General features: G+C 40.7%; 1 protein-coding gene across 2 annotated transcripts in view; it reads right to left on the reverse strand.

Annotated features, from left to right (window-relative positions):
- LOC137277515 (succinate dehydrogenase [ubiquinone] flavoprotein subunit, mitochondrial-like) overlaps positions 1-18,597 on the reverse strand; it is a 20,428-nt gene continuing 1,831 nt past the window's right edge. Inside the window, exons 2-15 of one of the 2 annotated variants that reach the window (XM_067809282.1) lie at positions 13,635-13,733; positions 11,879-12,040; positions 11,569-11,712; positions 11,031-11,195; positions 10,308-10,456; positions 6,430-6,554; positions 5,865-6,033; positions 4,503-4,698; positions 3,779-4,072; positions 3,396-3,494; positions 2,571-2,714; positions 2,033-2,146; positions 1,149-1,259; positions 1-398 (exon numbers count right to left, since the gene is read on the reverse strand). In XM_067809282.1, the coding sequence (XP_067665383.1) occupies positions 1,173-1,259; positions 2,033-2,146; positions 2,571-2,714; positions 3,396-3,494; positions 3,779-4,072; positions 4,503-4,698; positions 5,865-6,033; positions 6,430-6,554; positions 10,308-10,456; positions 11,031-11,195; positions 11,569-11,712; positions 11,879-12,040; positions 13,635-13,733 (1,947 nt within the window). In that variant the 3' untranslated portion in view covers positions 1-398; positions 1,149-1,172. The remainder of the gene's footprint in view (positions 399-1,148; positions 1,260-2,032; positions 2,147-2,570; positions 2,715-3,395; positions 3,495-3,778; positions 4,073-4,502; positions 4,699-5,864; positions 6,034-6,429; positions 6,555-10,307; positions 10,457-11,030; positions 11,196-11,568; positions 11,713-11,878; positions 12,041-13,634; positions 13,734-18,597) is intronic. The other variant, XM_067809283.1, reaches the window with a different exon arrangement.

Raw genomic sequence — 18,597 nt, forward strand, 5'->3', positions numbered from 1 at the left:
AATGCGGCAAAATCTGTATCAAAGCTAATGTGTCTTTCACTGCAGATGCAAGTCCAGAACAGTTTATTTACATCAGAATGAATATATTCCACAATAAATATGTACAAACAACATTCACTCATCACATGATTAATCCTGTAACATCTTCATGTCTTCAGAGATTATCCAACTTTCATTACCAACAGGAATTTTAACCATTATTCTCAAGCACTGGTTGACAAAAAAGCGTCAGCAAGCATGACGGCAACATTAGGTACACAAGAGCTAAACATGCAGGAGTGTCCATATCCCAGTCAGTTCCATCTGTGTAATGTCAGCTGTTTCTAATCCAGTCGGCTGCCAAAAACGAATGCTCTCTGTGCCACTGGGATGTGTCAACACTTGTCGACCAACCTGACCTGAAATAAGAAACAACTCTTCATACAGTTAACTTGCCACGTTCTACACAGTAACACAATCCAGTGTGTTATGAACCTATTCTCACAACCACAGATTTTTCTGCATGTGACCTTTCCATCTCTATCTCACCTACCATAGAGATTATTTGGGTAGAATTTCTCTTTGAATTTTAACAACCAATCAAAATGATTTGTCTGAGGACGAAACTCTGCCTTTAATTAACAAGTCACTGGTGATTTAGGAAGACCAAACTGGAGAAGGGAGAGCAGTTGCTCAGATCTTGCATTTGAGTTGGATAAACAAGCAACTGCAAGTGTCATTAAATTACCTAGTTTGTAACATGAGTTGGTCACAACATATTAATAATAACAACTGTATTTTGATGACACGTCAGGATACTTATGAAACACTCCCAGACATCAAATAGAGTTTGTTTAGGGTGCCTGATATATAATTTTGTTCCCTATACCAACCAAGCAAACAACTGTAACCTCATCTACACTGATCTACTGGTTGGTGTGTTGAATGTTCAATTGCTTTGCTTTTTCAGAACAAAAGAAATGTATTATGATTTATTCTCAAAACTTCATAAAACAGTAAAACTATGAGTTAAAAATGTATGTTCCATTGTATGTTTGAAATCCAACTATACAGATTATACTAGGGTCAACTTATCATTATACTAATACTAGGTTTCAGAACCCCACAAACTTTAAAATACATCAAAACAGTTCGACTGATTTCCTCACCATAACTGAAAACTGTGTTTGTTCCTAGTAGGACCTGACTGCTGGCTCTACCATGGGACAATCCTGAGCGTTGAGGGTTTCATCTATCACAGGCCTGTAGTCAATTTTCACCTGAAAAACACAAGCACATCACAATGAATCTTGCAAAACACAAGCACATCACAGTGATTCCTGGCGAAAGTAGTGGAACACCGTAAATCCCTTGAAGTTCCAAAAGAAGCGGACGTAAAATTCACTCATCCCTGTATTACCTCCCCTCCCATTCACATGGTCAGCTGACCACCATGACTCTTCACTCTCTCCTATAATCGCCCGACAAGAGAATACAAGAATTCAGCGTGTCTGTGAGGGGTGACTGGGACGGCTTTCGCCATGAGTCAGGATAAGTATAAAACATCAAATTTATGCAGAAAATCATGGCAGTCAGCTGACCATGTGCATTGGAGGGGAGGTAATACATGGGTGAGTGTGAATTTTACGTCCGCTTCTTCTAGAAGGGAACTTCAAGGGATTTCAGGTGTTCCATTACCCTCGCCAGGAGGAGGAGATAAGCAGTTGAGCATGATTCAGGATAAGGAAAAATAATGTGTTATGTTAATATTTACTGTACTATTTGTTGAAGAGTGATAATTTCACTCTCTACTAGCTCTACTTTACTATAATTGGCTAGGGATATATCTTAACACAGCACCTTAATAGGAACAAGCAACATATTTGGGGTATATATCCTCATACAGGTGGTCTGGGGATCTATATGAACACAGAACCTTAACTGGGACAACTACTACAGGGCTGAGGATATATTCTAACACAGGACCCATGTACATACAAGTAACAGGGGTCTGTGGACCTATTTTGGCCCAGGTCACCACGGGTCTACCTACCTTTCCAGTATCAGCATCAACATATGAGAGTGTGTGTTTCCTCCAGTGATCATCAAAAGCTTTCTTCTTCTGTCCTTCAATTGGCTTACTGTAGTCATATTCATCAATCCGAACCTGAAGTACAAGTTGAGATTCTCACTACTGAGCAATCAGTGTACTCGTCCAAGGAAAAAGACGTCCACTTTAAAAATGGTGTATTGACACTTGCCTGCTTTCAACATAAAAAGTTAAGACTAACACGTCGGACAGTTTAGCTCACCTTGATGATAAAGCAGCAGGTGTAATACTGTCAAGCTTATACATGTTTAACTCACAGTAGGTGTCATAAAGCATAGATGTTGCATAAGCAATATCATATAACATGTTCAACAGAGGTGTTAAACAGTTTAATTCACCTGGATGTAACAAGTGTTGAACAGTTTAGCGCCCCCGGATGCAAGGCATATCAGACAGTTTGGCTCACCAAGACGTTTATCATGCTACAGTTTCCAACAGCCTACTTGCCTATAAGCAACTTGTGTCCAACAATTTAGTTTACCTGGAAGTCTTCCCTTGCATGTGCTCCCCGACTCTCCTTCCTTTTCTCTGCAGACTCGACTGTCTGGACTGCATTTAGCATCAAGTTCTGGAGTTCCAATGTCTCTACCAAGTCTGTGTTCCAGATCAGACCTCGATCAGAAACCTGAAAGCAGGCAAATGTAAGGACTTGATATGTTTAAAAAAATCCAACATCCTCCTTTAACATGGCCACCTGTGAAGAACCGGGTTAGAATTGATCTTCAGTAACAGTAACCCATGCTTGTCATAAGAGGTGACTAACAGGATAAGGTGCTCAGGCTCACTGAGTTGGTTGACACATGTTATCATATCCCAGTTATGTGGATCGATGTTCATGCTGTTGATCACTGGATTATCTGGTCCAGATCCAATTATTTTATTGACAGATGCCATATAGCCTGGAATATTGATGAGTGCTGCATAAAACTAAACTCACTCCCTCACTCACACTTATCCTCTTACTTACAACCAAACTGAAATTTGCAGGAAGTGTATTTAACAATATGTCCACACTGGACAGAGCCTGGCACTTGATTTGTCATGTGTTGTCATCTTGGGTTTCCATACCATGTGCTGTTGCAAACTTAACTGAGCTCCAAATATTGAAGCCAGTCTTCAGTATTTTCTATTTGTGTCAGTATTGTTATATGACGCATTTATATCAAAAGCAATATTCCAGCAATATCACAAGGGCGACAACAGAAATGGGCTTCACATATCGTACCTATGCGGAGTATTGAACTCGTGTTTTCAGCATGATGGCCTAATGCTTTAACCACTAGAGTATTCCACTGCCCATACTGACCTTTAAGTCTTCCATCTCTTTGTACACCTCCGCCATCTTCCTACACCCTTCCTGTAGGTTGTTGCCATCACGGAACACACTGGCATATGTCTGCATGTTCTGTGGAAAATATGATTCTCATGCAATATACCATATACATAAACCTGCTCTTCTCCTAGTTTGAATGTGTCTAAATTTTCCCTTTTATGACACGCAAACAATGTCATATTATCATGCAAATTTTATTAAGGGATGAAATAACTGGAGCAAACAGCAGTCCAAAGAAAATAAACACAAAATTCTATAAACAAGAAATTTAACATTGGACTGTAATGAAATGCATCGTTTGTTTACATCCGTATGTCCGTGTAAGTTTCTGTGCAACAACTGCCTAGAGCACAAACCTTCTGCATCTTGAGTCGAAGTTCTGCTGTGGGGATGCTTCCATTGGAATATCGAACTTTGTCGACATTTGCCACTGAGGCTTCGCCTGCATTCTGACTAATGGGCCCAATAGGCTCCCCTGGCCTGTTCTCCTCAATGATGGTGTTGGCACATGCTCTGCCAAACACAACAAGATCAAGCAGAGAGTTGGCACCAAGACGGTTAGCTCCATGCACTGAAGCACAAGCTGCTTCCCCACAGGCATACAGACCAGGCACCACCTGGTCACCAGACTCCCTCGTGTACTGCACCACCTGAAGACCAGAGACTACTTAAAGCATAGTCACTTCAAAATATTTGTAAATTCATGTAGATGGAAGGATAGAGCATTTAATTTGGGCATTTTGAAACAAAGTATAACTTTTTCAGCAATTTATGAAAGCATGAAAAAACTGGGAATTGCTTCCATTCTTGTCAAAGTTGTAAAATCACTTGTGGGATGCTGATCAGAAGCTTGACGCTGACAGTGTGGGTGTGAATTCTGGATGGGCCAAACCCTCAAACAGTACTGGAATCTGTACTTTACTGAGGAAGCAAGTATATTCCTGAATATAACCGTTTTCATAAAAAATATTGCATTGCAATTGTACAATTTTTTTTTTTTCATAAACAGCACTGGCATCTCTCCATTACATATCATGTTTTGTCTTAGGCAAGTTTAGTCTTAGGCAATACATCACCCACCTGTCCCTTGTAGTTGGTGGGTATTCCCCCCATGTTGTAGTGAACAGTTGGTAGCACAGGGATAGGTTCACGCGTCACATCCACCCCAGCAAAGATCATGGCTGTCTCGGAAATGCCAGGCAGGCGAGCCTTGAGGACATCTGGTGGCAGATGGTGGAGCTGCAGGAACACATGGTCCTTCTCTGGGCCTACACCTCTGTAACCAACACAACATCCATCACTGACACACCTTTCTCTAGGCCTACACCTCTGTAACCAACACAACATCCATCACTGACACACCTTTCTCTAGGCCTACACCTCTGTAACCAACACAACATCCATCACTGACACACCTTTCTCTAGGCCTACACATCTGTAACCAACACAACATCCATCACTGACACACCTTTCTCTAGTCCTACACATCTGTAACCAACACAACATCCATCACTGACACACCTTTCTCTGGGCCTACACATCTGTAACCAACACAACATCCATCACTGACACACCTTTCTCTAGGCCTACACCTCTGTAACCAACACAACATCCATCACTGACACACCTTTCTCTGGGCCTACACATCTGTAACCAACACAACATCCATCACTGACACACCTTTCTCTGGGCCTACACCTCTGTAACCAACACAACATCCATCACTGACACACCTTTCTCTAGGCCTACACCTCTGTAACCAACACAACATCCATCACTGACACACCTTTCTCTGGGCCTACACATCTGTAACCAACACAACATCCATCACTGACACACCTTTCTCTAGGCCTACACCTCTGTAACCAACACAACATCCATCACTGACACACCTTTCTCTAGGCCTACACCTCTGTAACCAACACAACATCCATCACTGACACACCTTTCTCTGGGCCTACACATCTGTAACCAACACAACATCCATCACTGACACACCTTTCTCTAGGCCTACACCTCTGTAACCAACACAACATCCATTATGACACACCTTTCTCTAGGCCTACACATCTGTAACCAACACAACATCCATTATGACACATTCATCTCTCCAACTGCACCTCTGTAACCAACACAATACCTATCAGTGACAAGTCCTTTTCTCTGTGTACACCTCTGTGACCAACACAACACTCATCAGTGACATGACCTCTGCACTTACACCGTTGTAACCAACAAATCATCAATCAGTGACATGTCCACCTCTGGGCCTACACTCATGTAACCAACACCACACCCACCTATTACCCTGTAACCAACACAACATCCATCATTGACACGTCCATCTCTATATCTTCACCCCTGTAACCAACATCTATAAAATGATGATCTGATTGACAAAAGAAAGTAGCCAAGTGAAATAGCAACAAGATATTTTCTTACCGCCCTTCTCGGATTTCAAGAGTAATAGACCTAGACACAACATCACGAGAGGCCAGGTCTTTGGCTGTGGGAGCATATCTCTCCATAAATCTCTCTCCCTCTGAGTTGACCAAGTATCCTCCCTCACCCCGAGATCCTTCTGTGATCAGACATCCAGCGCCGTAGATACCTGCAACCAACCTCACTGTGCTGTAGGCGGACAAATGAAGGGAAGTAACTCTTTGATTTCATGATAATGAATACATGGTTCACTGCAAATGCAAATACTACTACATTCTTTCCTACACTATTAAACAAGAAATGTTTACTTTCCATTCTGTACAACACAGCTACAACCTACAGCTCCATCACATAGGTGTACAAAGGAAGGAAAGTAACTCTGTGGCCACGTAAGATACATTACATAACTCACCCCAACTCTCAGTTTTTTAGATCTCTTCATGCCAATCACAGCTTCAAGAAACTGACTACCTCTGATCAATGAAACAGAAAGGTCAGTTCCCCAAATGGGATGATAACATTTTAAGTGTCAGTGATGCGTATTGGTCTACAAAGACAGACATACCTGTCGGGTGAAACTGCACAAACTCCATGTCCTCATTAGCCAGACCTGCCCGATTGATCATAGCTGTGCCATCCCCTGTACAAGTGTGAGCAGATGTGCACGAGAAGTAGGCACGTCCATATCCTCTGCAACATGAAGTAATGCACTAACAACTCATGTACATCATAGTTCAACTCACCACTGTCCCACAGTTTTATAGGAGTTGGGGATATCTAATTCTGGTCTTGTGTCACTTTTGACAGCAGTTCAGATATACAATTGGTTTGGTTGGTCTGCTGCACTCAGCAATATTCCAGTTATATGTAAATAATCAAGTACGGACCAGACGATCCAGTGATCAACAGCAAGGGCATCAATCTATCCAATTGGGATGATAATGATATGTCAATCTAGTCAGTGATCCAGTTAGTTCCCTCTCATGACAATCATGGGTTACTGAAGATCAATTCTAAAACGGATCTTCACAGACTCAGTTATACAAAGGATGCCTATCAATGGGAAGAAGCCCAAACTAAATCAGGCTCATCACTTTGGTGAAACCGACAAGCTGGTATGGTGCTAACAAACCTAAATTCATAATCAAGATGACACTAGAAGTTTGACCCACAGTTTTTGTCACAGATACCTGTGCCATAAAGACTGGGAGACCAGAGCTGTACATATTGTGCAAAGAAGGAGCTCACACTTCAACACTTTGTTACATGATATATCATCACTTCTAGTCTTTAACATCTAGCCATATTTACATATTTCATGATGTCTCGTACATGACATGACATACATGTAAAGAAAAATATCCTCTGCACTTTTGATGAATGAAAGACTTCCATTTTTATGGTAAAATGTAATTTTCTGAATAAAACTGATATTTCATACTAATCCTGACTCATGCTTAATTGCTTATCTCCTCTTCCCTGACGAAGGTTGTGGAAATACCTGAAACCCCTTGCAGTTCCCTTCCAAAAGAGGCAGACGTAAAAATACACTCACCCATGAGTAGCCTCCCCTTTCCCGCGTTATTGGTCAGATGACTGACCACGCTTGTCACTCTCTCCTGTAAATTGCACGACAAGAGAATTATAGGAACTCAGTGTGCCTGTGAGGGGTGGCTGGGAGGGCTTTCGTCATGAGTCAGGATAAGTATAAAATATCAATTTTATTCAGAAAATTACATATTTTTAATTATCCTGACTCATGCTTAATTGCTTACAGAATCCGACGGAAACGGCAGTGGGTCAGGCCACACTGGATTCTGCTGGCTGTTCAAAATTACATCCAATAATTTCTCCCCTTAATGGGAACTTGTAACGGCCATAATTCGGTCCTGTTCTTCTAATATTCATTGTAGATTCTGGGGGGATCACATCCAGTCAAACTTGTCTTCCGTAGACGACTTCGCTGACTGGCACGTGATAACATCAAAAGTAACTAGCGTCCTGCTAGTTTCCCTCCATTATAGTTGATTCCCATGTAGCACTGGTGTAGAGGCCAAGGCTCTGACTTCATATGGGTTGGAGGCTCACAGAGGTTCCAATCCTGCTGCTTTACAGGCTCTCAATATAACAGCTCTGATCCACACTGAGATAGTGTGCCAGGATACTTCCGTAAGTGTCCCAGTAGATAATAGTGATAAACAGGGGCTTGAAACGTTGCCTTCCAGACTTGGTACATACAATGTATATCTTCCATGCTCTGACTGGACATAATGATAAATCTTGAGTACCATGAGGACCCAGGATGGAGGATAATGCCGGTATGTGGAATTGTCTATCCGGATGACCTGGCAGTTGATTTTTCGCAATAAAATCCCATCGTAGACCCAGATGAGCTGTCTGCTGATGACTTGCATCAGAACTCCTGTGGTTGAAGTCTAGAACATGAATTTCTGACACTCGTGCAGCTGTAGTCAAGGCAAGTAAAAACAGTGTCTTCCCATGGGATGCTGAGAGAGTCTGTTGCCCAGGCTAACGGATCTGGTACAAAGGCTGTAGTCTGTTTGTGGAACCTTGTCGCAAATATGTCTATTTGCAGCGATCCAAATGTCTGGTTGATTAGCTGAAATGCCTCTCGAAGCCGCATCCACTCTGAATCAAGCCCATCCGAAGAAGTGCGTCTCGTGGAGGTGTTCAGCTGAGCAAGCCATGCTCTGATGGAGGGCTCCATATGGTGAAGAGGGAAGCGATGAGCATGGAAAGGTGACAAAGGTTGTTGTTGAAACTTAGTTGCTAACTTGAATGCCGTAGATAACTTCTCAGAAATCGAAAATATCGGAGTTATCAGCAGAAACGTCAACTCATGCCTTCCTTCTTCATCCAATAAGTGTTGGGTTTGTTGGAGTCCTTGGATGGTGAAACTAAGTCCAGACTATTAGTAATTCACGATGTGACTTCCTAGTCAGAGACGAGAGCTTTCTTTGGAGAAGACGATCGGTAATATCTGTCTTCATCCTTCCGTGAGTGCGACACATTCGATGGATGCCGACGATCCTCTTATGCGAGTCCAGGTCTGGGAGACTGCTGAAGATCTACTCTGTTGAAGAGTAGACCTGTGAGTGCACTCACCAACATGAGCTTCTTCACTCACGCGAGTGTAGTCACCCACGTGAGTGCACTCACCAACATGAGCTTCTTCACTCACGCGAGTGTAGTCACCCACGTGAGTGCACTTGCCCGTGCCGGTGCACTCACTTGACGTTGGAGGATCTCTCTCCGACGGGACAACGGTGATGATCTTCCTGAACAGGTGCATGCATATGCATCCTCTTCATCCTCTGGAGTGAGTGCAGATCTACTTGAGTGCTCACCTGGAGCAGCACCCAACGTAGTTGAAGATTATAGCCTTCGTTCTTCTTCAACAAGACTTTCCCAAGCTCATGTTGCAAGAAGGCATCTGCGTCGAACAGCTGCATTGAGTGCAGTCACGGCTGAATCGTAGAGGTGTCTGCAGTGATGAGCAAGGCTGGTGACGAAGTCTATGTTGTCTGACGACCCGGAGTTGTCTATGCCTGTTGACATTCTGCTCGAAGAGTAGCATCAACGCCAGCTCATCATAGATATGTCGTTCCTGTAGAGGGACAATCTCATCACCGCAGGACTTCTTCATAGAAGAATGTTGAGTCTTCGACGAAGACGATGGTGATCTTGACTTCTTAGGCTGCAACGGCCACATTCCCGATGAAGTACTCTTCTGTGGTCTAGGGGATGACTCGTTGGTCGCAAGGTATAACACCGGAGACACACCTGACTGGAATGAAATTCAGCAGTTAATGAAAAGGCGGTTATCCGAAGCTAAATCACTAACGAAAGTCAACATTGCCTGCCCCTCACACGCCTGTGAAGAGAACGAATTTATACTATACATTCTGAAACAGATAAATTTCTGCAAATTTCACAGCAAATAGTGGAAGAACATAAGGGCTTACATGCCACTGGAGACTAAGAGCGGGTCAACCGCTGACAGCCGTAATCTACTCTGTAAACAAGATTTCATCAACTGAGACTAACACACAATAATCACAAATGAACAAATTGTGATACATATACATAAACCAAATACTGCATATTACGTAAATATAGTAAAAGGACTGAAATAGTTAAAAAACGTATTGCTGTAGTGGAGACCCCAGGTAACTCCAGCCACCCTCCTCGTCAGGCTATAAGGAGTGAGTGACAAGCATGGCCTGTCAACTGACCAATTATGCGGTAAAGGGGAGGCTACTCGTGGGTGAGTGTATTTTTACGTCCGCTTCTTTCAGAAGGAACTTCAAGGGATTTCAGGTATTTCCACTACCTTCGCCAGCAAAGAGGAGATAAGCAATTAAGCATGAGTCAGGATAAGGAAAAATATGTACATTCATTCTGCGATGCTAGTCAACTCACCCAGTAGCAATGATGGTGTTCTTTGAATGGAATCTATGGATGGTACCATCTTCCAAACAAAGGGCAGTAACTCCACGACACTCTCCTCCCTCCATGATAAGATCAAGGGCGAAATACTCGATGAAGTAGTTTGTATCATACTTCAAAGACTGAAACATAAAATACTTGTGATGAAAAAAATATAACAATGTCCCTCATATTAAGACTGAGTGTTTGACTTAACGCTGCTTTCAGTAATACTCCCACAATGCCTTGGCTGGGGACACCAGAAACTGGCTTCACACATCATACCCATGTGGGGAATTGAACCCAAGTCTTCATGAAACTCTTTAACCAATAGACTTCTCTATCGCCCCAATCACCACAAGAATATATATGTTAATCATGCTCTGACTCAGTAAGTGCAAAGGGCAACGAGACTTTATGGATTAGGGTGGGATTTACATTTGCAGTTGTTTACATTTTTGTATTTTGAGGTTTTACATCAAAGTGAATTTCAAATCATCTTCATATATTAACTGCAGAAAACCTAAGTTCAATGGTTTTGTACAGCTCTTGCCCAGTGCAGGTATACCGTAATGTATGTCAGGTGTAAAACTGAGACAGTCTGAGTAATGAGGAATGAGGTAACGATTAAGCAATACACATAAAGGACAGACTAGGAGGTCAGTACATAAAGTACACTAACTTTCATAGTTAGGTATGATCTCACAAGAGACTCACCCTGCCATAAAGTGTATGGAGTAGGGAGTGGCCAGTACGATCTGCCACACAACAGCAGCGGTGGGCCTGACCACCCTTGCCAAACTTGAGACTCTGACCTCCAAATGCTCGCTGGTAGATCTTGCCATTCTCTAATCTGCTGAAGGGCATACCATAGTTCTCCAACTAGGGAACAATACAGACAATCATCAATCAATGAAATATCTCAACATTAGGAATGGGTGATGGCACTATGTGCCTTTAATACGTTTCAGCATAGGAACTCAAATGATCACAGAGGTAAAACAAACCAGCAGACACAGTTTTCACAAATATCAAACTTTAAGCATGAAAATAAAGGGACCATTGCCGTACCTCTAAAGTCAAGCTTATAATTTCAGTACAAGATCCAACAATGACTCTTAATACTGAAGACATCACTGAGCATGAAGTCCGTTATCTGGTAGTTGTTGATGTAACAAAATTACAAGCTCAAAAACATGTAATAACTGTTGGCATATTCTCACCAACCATGTTGGGCATGGTGGGCAACAGTTACCTCAATCACAGCTTTTGGTGCCTCTTCACACATGTAGTGTATGGCATCCTGGTCTCCTAGCCAATCTGAACCCTTCACAGTGTCGTAGAAGTGCCAGCGCCAGTTGTCCTCTTCCATATGTCCAAGAGCAGCATTGATACCACCCTTGAATAATACACACACAAAATCAGATGTTCAGGATCAAAATAAATCAACGAACTTAATGAATCTTTAACTATGGACAAAGCCTATGTCTGTAAATTCTATCCATCTTTGTCAAAGGTCTTTATTTTCTTAAAGGAACCTATGATGCCAAAGTAGTGACACTAACCTGGGCTGCAACTGTGTGTGACCTGGTTGGGAACAACTTGGTGATGCATGCTGTCTTGAACCCTTCATTGGCCAGGCCGAAAGCAGCCCGCAGTCCAGCCCCACCAGCTCCGACCACCACGGCATCATACTGGTGGTCAATCACTGGGTAGTCCCGAGATATCTGGACAGACCAGCAAACATATCAGCTATATTACACAGTGGGAAAGCGTTTTCACGATTATTCAGTGTTACACAAACTTGAGAAGAGAATGATTGCTTTTAATGCTAATTTCATCGTATTCTCATTCACAACAGGCACCCTAGTTTGAGATGCACACATTTCTAAATACACAAAGCTCACAATGATTGTAACATAATAAAAACAAGAGCTATCAGAAGATGACATATCTTCCATATATTTGAAAGAGCAAATCACAACTGCTTAAAGTCCAGCTTGATGTTATTTAGACTAAATCCAAACAGAGACCATATACCATATATGGTCCAAATCATTTCAATGGAAATTATGAAAAATATAAATGCAAACAAATTGTAAATAGCAAAAGGCACCACTTCAAGATCAGTCTTATAAATCTCCCAAGTTCTGTTGATATTGAAAGGTTTTCAAGTTGTGTTACTGAAATGAAGCCTACCCCTCCCTTTTGAGACTAAGCGCGAATAATATCCATTTAACATGTCTAAACATGTGAAAAACAAAAATGCCCAAAATGTGCAAAATATCGAACGGTTATTCAGTTATGCTCTGTAAACAAAATGATTATGGACAGAAGGATGGGTGGACATACAGAACAGGCACTGACAATGATAAAGCTTACTGCAAGCATAAGAAGTATTTTTTAAAATAACTTTTGTCACTTTCTGCAGTATTCTTATTGCTGGAATAGAGTGGTTTTGTATAAGTATGTGTACATATATTTTGGGCACAGTTCAAGTTCAGTAGCTTGGATAGCATTTTATTGGTATCAGCATGTTAGCTTGACAGGGTTCCCTTGATCAGAAAACCTGTGTATATGATGGAGTGCGAAGTGAAAATACTCAAAAACACGGCATCACTTCACATGCAATAAAATCACTAATCAAAACCACACAATTCAATGCTATTTAGACTAAAAGATATATTCCTGAAAAAATAATTATTAGTTGAAAATTGATTATCTTTGTCAATTGTCTAACCCCCAAATTCTGATTTGACTCACCAAAAAATACTGGAGAGTCAACCTGAGCCCCAAATGTAAATGTCTAAGGGGAACACTGAGCTTGATATAACTAATCTGATATTTACATACAAGGAAAACCACCAAACAAGGCTATAGTGCTGACCTATACAGAAATATTTCCACGAAAAGTTCCTGCAATTATAGCTTTATGGTATACATAAGAAATATGAAATACTGTTTGACAAATTTCAATCCCTGACATGAGTAGACTAACTACCCGTGAAGGTCTGGGAAAGAATGGGCCCTCAGCAACCCATGCTTGCCACAAAAGTTGACTATGTTTGTCATAAGAGGCGACTAATGTGATCAAGTGGTCAGGCTTGCTGACTTGGATGACACATGCCTTGGTTTGCAGTTGTGCGGATTGATGCTCATGCTGTTGATCACCGGATTATCTGGTCCACACTTGATTATTTACACACTGAAGCGATATAGCTGGAATATTGCTGAGGGCAGCGTAAAATTAAAGTTACTCGATCATTAGAGTAACCTTCACCCCTAGACAATTTGAATACTAGTACATTGACTGTTCCATACCTGTGCAGAGTTGGATACTTTGGAGTCTGTGTTCCGGCCGTGAATCTTGAAGTGGAAGTCCCTTGAGGAGGCTGCAAGGGGTTTGGACAGTTGGCTGAACTGAAAATACACCAGAAAACAACGTGTGAACTGCCTCAGTCAGACATGTCTACCAAAATGTAAATTCACAAGAAAACAAAAAAGTACACATAATGATGTCTCGCTTGAAGCAATATTCAGACAATCAAGGTAGGTGTATCAGAAATGACCTTCACACATTACACCCATGCTGGGAATTGAACCTTGTACGATCAGACAATGTGGTCACATTCTTCAAACAAGAGTCATCAGAAGATGACATATCCCCCCAGCCCCCACATATTTGAAATGACAAATCATCCAACAGTTACTTATTGTGTTCTTAGATCAAATCTGAATTGTTTCCATGGAATTCATGAAAAATATAAATGCCATATATCTGTAATCAGAAAAAGTCACCATTTCAAGATCTGTCTCATATATCTGCCAAGATCTGTTGAAAGATATGAAATGGTTTTCGAGTTGTGCTCCAGAAACAAAGTCAGCAACGTGTTCATGGAACCGAGAAAATAATACATCATAAAAACCTTCAAATTGCAAAAGGCACCACTTTTGGGTCTGCCACACATATCTACCAAGTTTTAAGATAGTTTTAAGATAGTGACAGATATTAAGAAGTTTCTGAGTTCAGTTCCGGAAACAAAACACACCTCTCACTTCTGAGAGTAAGTCAAAAAAGTTTCCATGGAAATTGAGAAAATCATACATCACTAATACCTGGAAATAGCAAAAGGCACCACTTTAGGTTCCAGTTGATATATCTACCAAGTTTTGCTGAAAAATATTCAATGGTTTTTGAGTTCTGCTCCGGAAATGAAGCCCATACCTCAATTTTGAGACTAAGTCCGAAATGTTTCCATGGAAACCAAGAAAATGATAAATCACAAAAACCTGTAAATAGCAAAAGGCACCACTTTAGGTTCTGATTGATATATCAACCAAGTTTTGCAGAAAAATATTGAACGTTGTTTGAGTTCTGCTCCGGAAATGAAGCCCATCCCTCCATTTTGGGACTAAGTCCGAAACGTTTCCATAGAAACTGAGAAAATAATCAATCAGAAAAACGTGTAAATAGCAAAAGGCACCACTTTGGGGCCAGTCACACATATCTACCAAGTAACACTGACAGATAGTAAGAAGTTTTTGAGTTCTGCTCCGGAAACAAAACACACCTCTCACTTTGTAGAGTAAGTACGAAACGCTTCCATGGAAACCGAGAAAATAATACATCACAAGATCCTGTACATAGCAAAAGGCACCACTTTAGGTTCTGATTGACATATAGTCTGGTTCATAATTATTGAGAATTTTTCTTCTTACTTTGAGCTACCCTAACACCTCAACCGATTCACTGATACTTAAAACTAAGTAATGGTATAAGGGAGGTAACTCATCTTGGCCTACTGAGTATAGTACAATTAGAGTTACCTCCCCTGAATTTGTAGCAGACGTCATTTTCCTCAGCACTGTCAACAATGTCTGCTGAAGATAAAAGAAGGTTGATTTTTGAGTTGTATAATCAAGGAATTGATGATGTCAATACACTGGCAGAGAGAACAGGAACTCCTCTTTCTACTGTGTATAGGATTAGGAAGAATTTTAAAGAGGGAAAGGATTTTGGGCACCAGAAAGGAGCAGGGAGACCCAGAAAATTGGACTTCTCAGATCGCGCCCGGCTGGGAATTTTAGCGTCTAAAAAGCAAAGGGCAAGCATCTCCAACATCAGGTATGAAATGATAGAAAGGGGATCAACAGTTGTATCAAAATCTACAGTTAGAAGAAATTTGATTGATCTTGGATGGGAGAAAAAGACTGGAATTCCTTCTCCTCTCATGAAACAAGAACATAAAGACAGGCGTGTTGAGTGGTGTTTGGCACATGAAAACTTTGACTGGGAAAATGTGATTTTTACTGATGAAAGCTCAATATGGGTATATCCCAATAATGTGAAAATATGGACAAAGTCTGCGTCAGCACCGTTGTATCGACGACCTAAATACAGCCCAAAGTTTCATGTACGGGGAGGGATATCCTTATTAGGAACGACCCCGCTGTGTGTGTTTGAGGGAAATCTGACAAGTCAACACTACACTAACATATTAGATAATTTTCTCCTTCCAAGTGCACATGTGTTTTATGGAAATGACTGGATTTTGCAGCAAGATATTGATCCTAAACACACCGCAAAACATGCCAAGCAGTGGTTTCAGGAGAAAAATGTGACTGCATTACCATTTCCTGCATATAGTCCTGACTTAAATCCCATTGAGAACATTTGGGGGATGATGAAGGAATGTGTGAATCAAAAGGGGCTGACAAAAATTAAAGACATGAAGAGAGAAGTGGTCCGATACTGGGACAGCATAACTCACGAGACACTAACCTCTCTGATAGGAAGTATGCCTACCCGTCTTAGACTGTGCCGTGAAGCTCAAGGAGACTTGATAAAATATTAAATTGTTACCTACACAACATGAAAAGGTCAGTTCACTTTCACAATACATTCAATTTTACCTGATTTGTTCTCGTTTAATAATATGAAATGCTCTAGCTATTCTCAATAATTTTGAACCATACTGTATCTACCAAGTTTTGCAGAAAAATATGGAACGTTTTTTGAGTTATGCTCTGGAAACGCAGCCCACCCCACCATGAGACTAACACCAAAATGTTCAATGGAAAAACCAAAAAAATATAAATGCCAAAAATCTGTAAATAGCAAAGGGCACAACCATAGGCTGAGATTACCATATCTATCAAGTATGGTCTAAAAATATTGAACGGTTTCTGAGTTATGCTCCGGAAACAAAATGATTACGGACGGACGGACGGACAGACGAGGCATCGACTATATCCCCCCCACATTACATGCCAGGGGGATAAAAACCTGTAAATAGCAAAAGGCACCACTTACGTACAGCCATGACAATGGTGAGTTAACAGTCACTGAAAATAGTGTTTTTGACAATATTCAAAGATGTTATCTTGCGGAAATATTAGCTAATGGTAACCATGTCAACAGAAACCCCAAAGCGTATATACTGCAGGTCAAATAACTGTGTTATATGCTGATTTTTGTCTGTGGAGAGATTCCTGTCACTGACCTTAATATTTTGAAAGTCCCTCCGATCCCAAAATAGTAGCTGTTGTCTGATTGGTTAAATCTATTTAACTGTCTCGCATTTGATTGCACTGTCATTGGTTGCTCGAAGGTTACCTGACGCGACCTTTTACTAGGTTTTGTTAGACTCAGTGCTGGAGTGTAACGAAATACACTGCATTCTTCATGAACCAAATGTCATAATACTGTAATACAACATCAAACAAATACCAACCACCAACAATGACTTTAAATCAAGGCTGAGGAAATATCAATCATGTCATTGGCTCTGTGACAGAGGTGTCCTTAATCCATAAATTCTACCAATGAAAATGATCAAGCATTTTCTGTCATCTCAAAATCATATATACCATATGAACCAACCATATTCTATTTTAAACTGGCTGCATTCAAATAAAATTAATCATTTTAGATATTGTCTCTTCTAATGTGATAGCAATAGTAATAGTGGATTTGTACTGCACTTTTTCCATACTTAGATATCATGCTCAAAGTGCTGATCCTGTATAAGACAAGATTGCAAACCCTACCACCCATCCTGTTGTAGAAATCATGGATTAGTGAAAACAATGTTCAGAAAGATATACCTGACCCAACATGAAAAAGATAACAGATATCTTGTGACATGCCCATTTGTACAACAAGGTGTTGCTGTCATTTTTTAAACCCCTAGCCATCTTAAAGTGGCATTGATGTGGAGGGAATAATGTTTCTCGCCAACAGTCTAATTACGAAACCAAGCTGCAAATTGGTCAGCACCTGCTCCTTCGACCATGACGGACACGGGGACTGGGCTCCTGTCCACATTAGCAGAATTTCTTCACCCTAAACTGTGAACAGGATGGATGCCACATGCCGTTATTTAAAAATATCCATGGTATTCCTTATCTGATTGTAACAAAATATCCCAGCAGTGTAGTTTTTTTTCTGATGCCTGGATGGTATAGTGACTGATCCAATTTGATCCTATTTCTGTGTTTCTTACCTTTTACCTATTTAATCACATCATGTGAAAATAAGATGTCTACAATACACGTAGCAAGCCATTTGTTTCATTCAAGTCTGAGTTTTGAGGGTTGGCCCAGCTGTCATAACAAACATCATATGTAAATTTTGGTAGCTACGACCCTGGTTTATTATCTATGATAATAAAAAACACAAAAGTGTTTATCTGAATTCGTAAACTAATAACGACTTTGCCATTGGTAGAGAAATCTGAAAATTGTCTTACGTAAAAAAAAAAGACTGATGATACCAATTTACTCAGCACACAGCAAATACCTATGTGCATTTCTTATACATGTAACAATGAAGTTTCGTTGGTATCCTCAAAATAGTTTTGGCCCGTAAGTGATTTCAGGCTGCATGCGACACAGAGATTACATCTTCCTTGCTGTAACTCGCGTTTGATGGTATACACCTACACATGTTATTTGTAATCATTCACTTGATGGTCAATTAATGGATTTATAACGGGTATAAATAGTGGTAACATCACTAAAATTACTTTACATAGGTTCCCATTTGGCATTTCTCCTGTCTGGAGTAAATACTCAACATTATAAATCAAGATCTGTAGTGGCAAATGTATTGTATGTTATGTAATATGTGCATGCAAGTGATGCTGAGTTACACAAACAAACATCAGTCATAGGATTAACCAATAACACACTGATTGAATAATTACTTTTATCTTCTACAGCGGATTTGTCAAAAGGCAGTGTGTGTAGATGTACTAATCTACACTGAATACACCCTGTCGTA

The sequence above is a fragment of the Haliotis asinina genome, chromosome 3 (assembly GCF_037392515.1).
Source record: "Haliotis asinina isolate JCU_RB_2024 chromosome 3, JCU_Hal_asi_v2, whole genome shotgun sequence".
NCBI classification, from domain to species: domain Eukaryota; kingdom Metazoa; phylum Mollusca; class Gastropoda; order Lepetellida; family Haliotidae; genus Haliotis; species Haliotis asinina.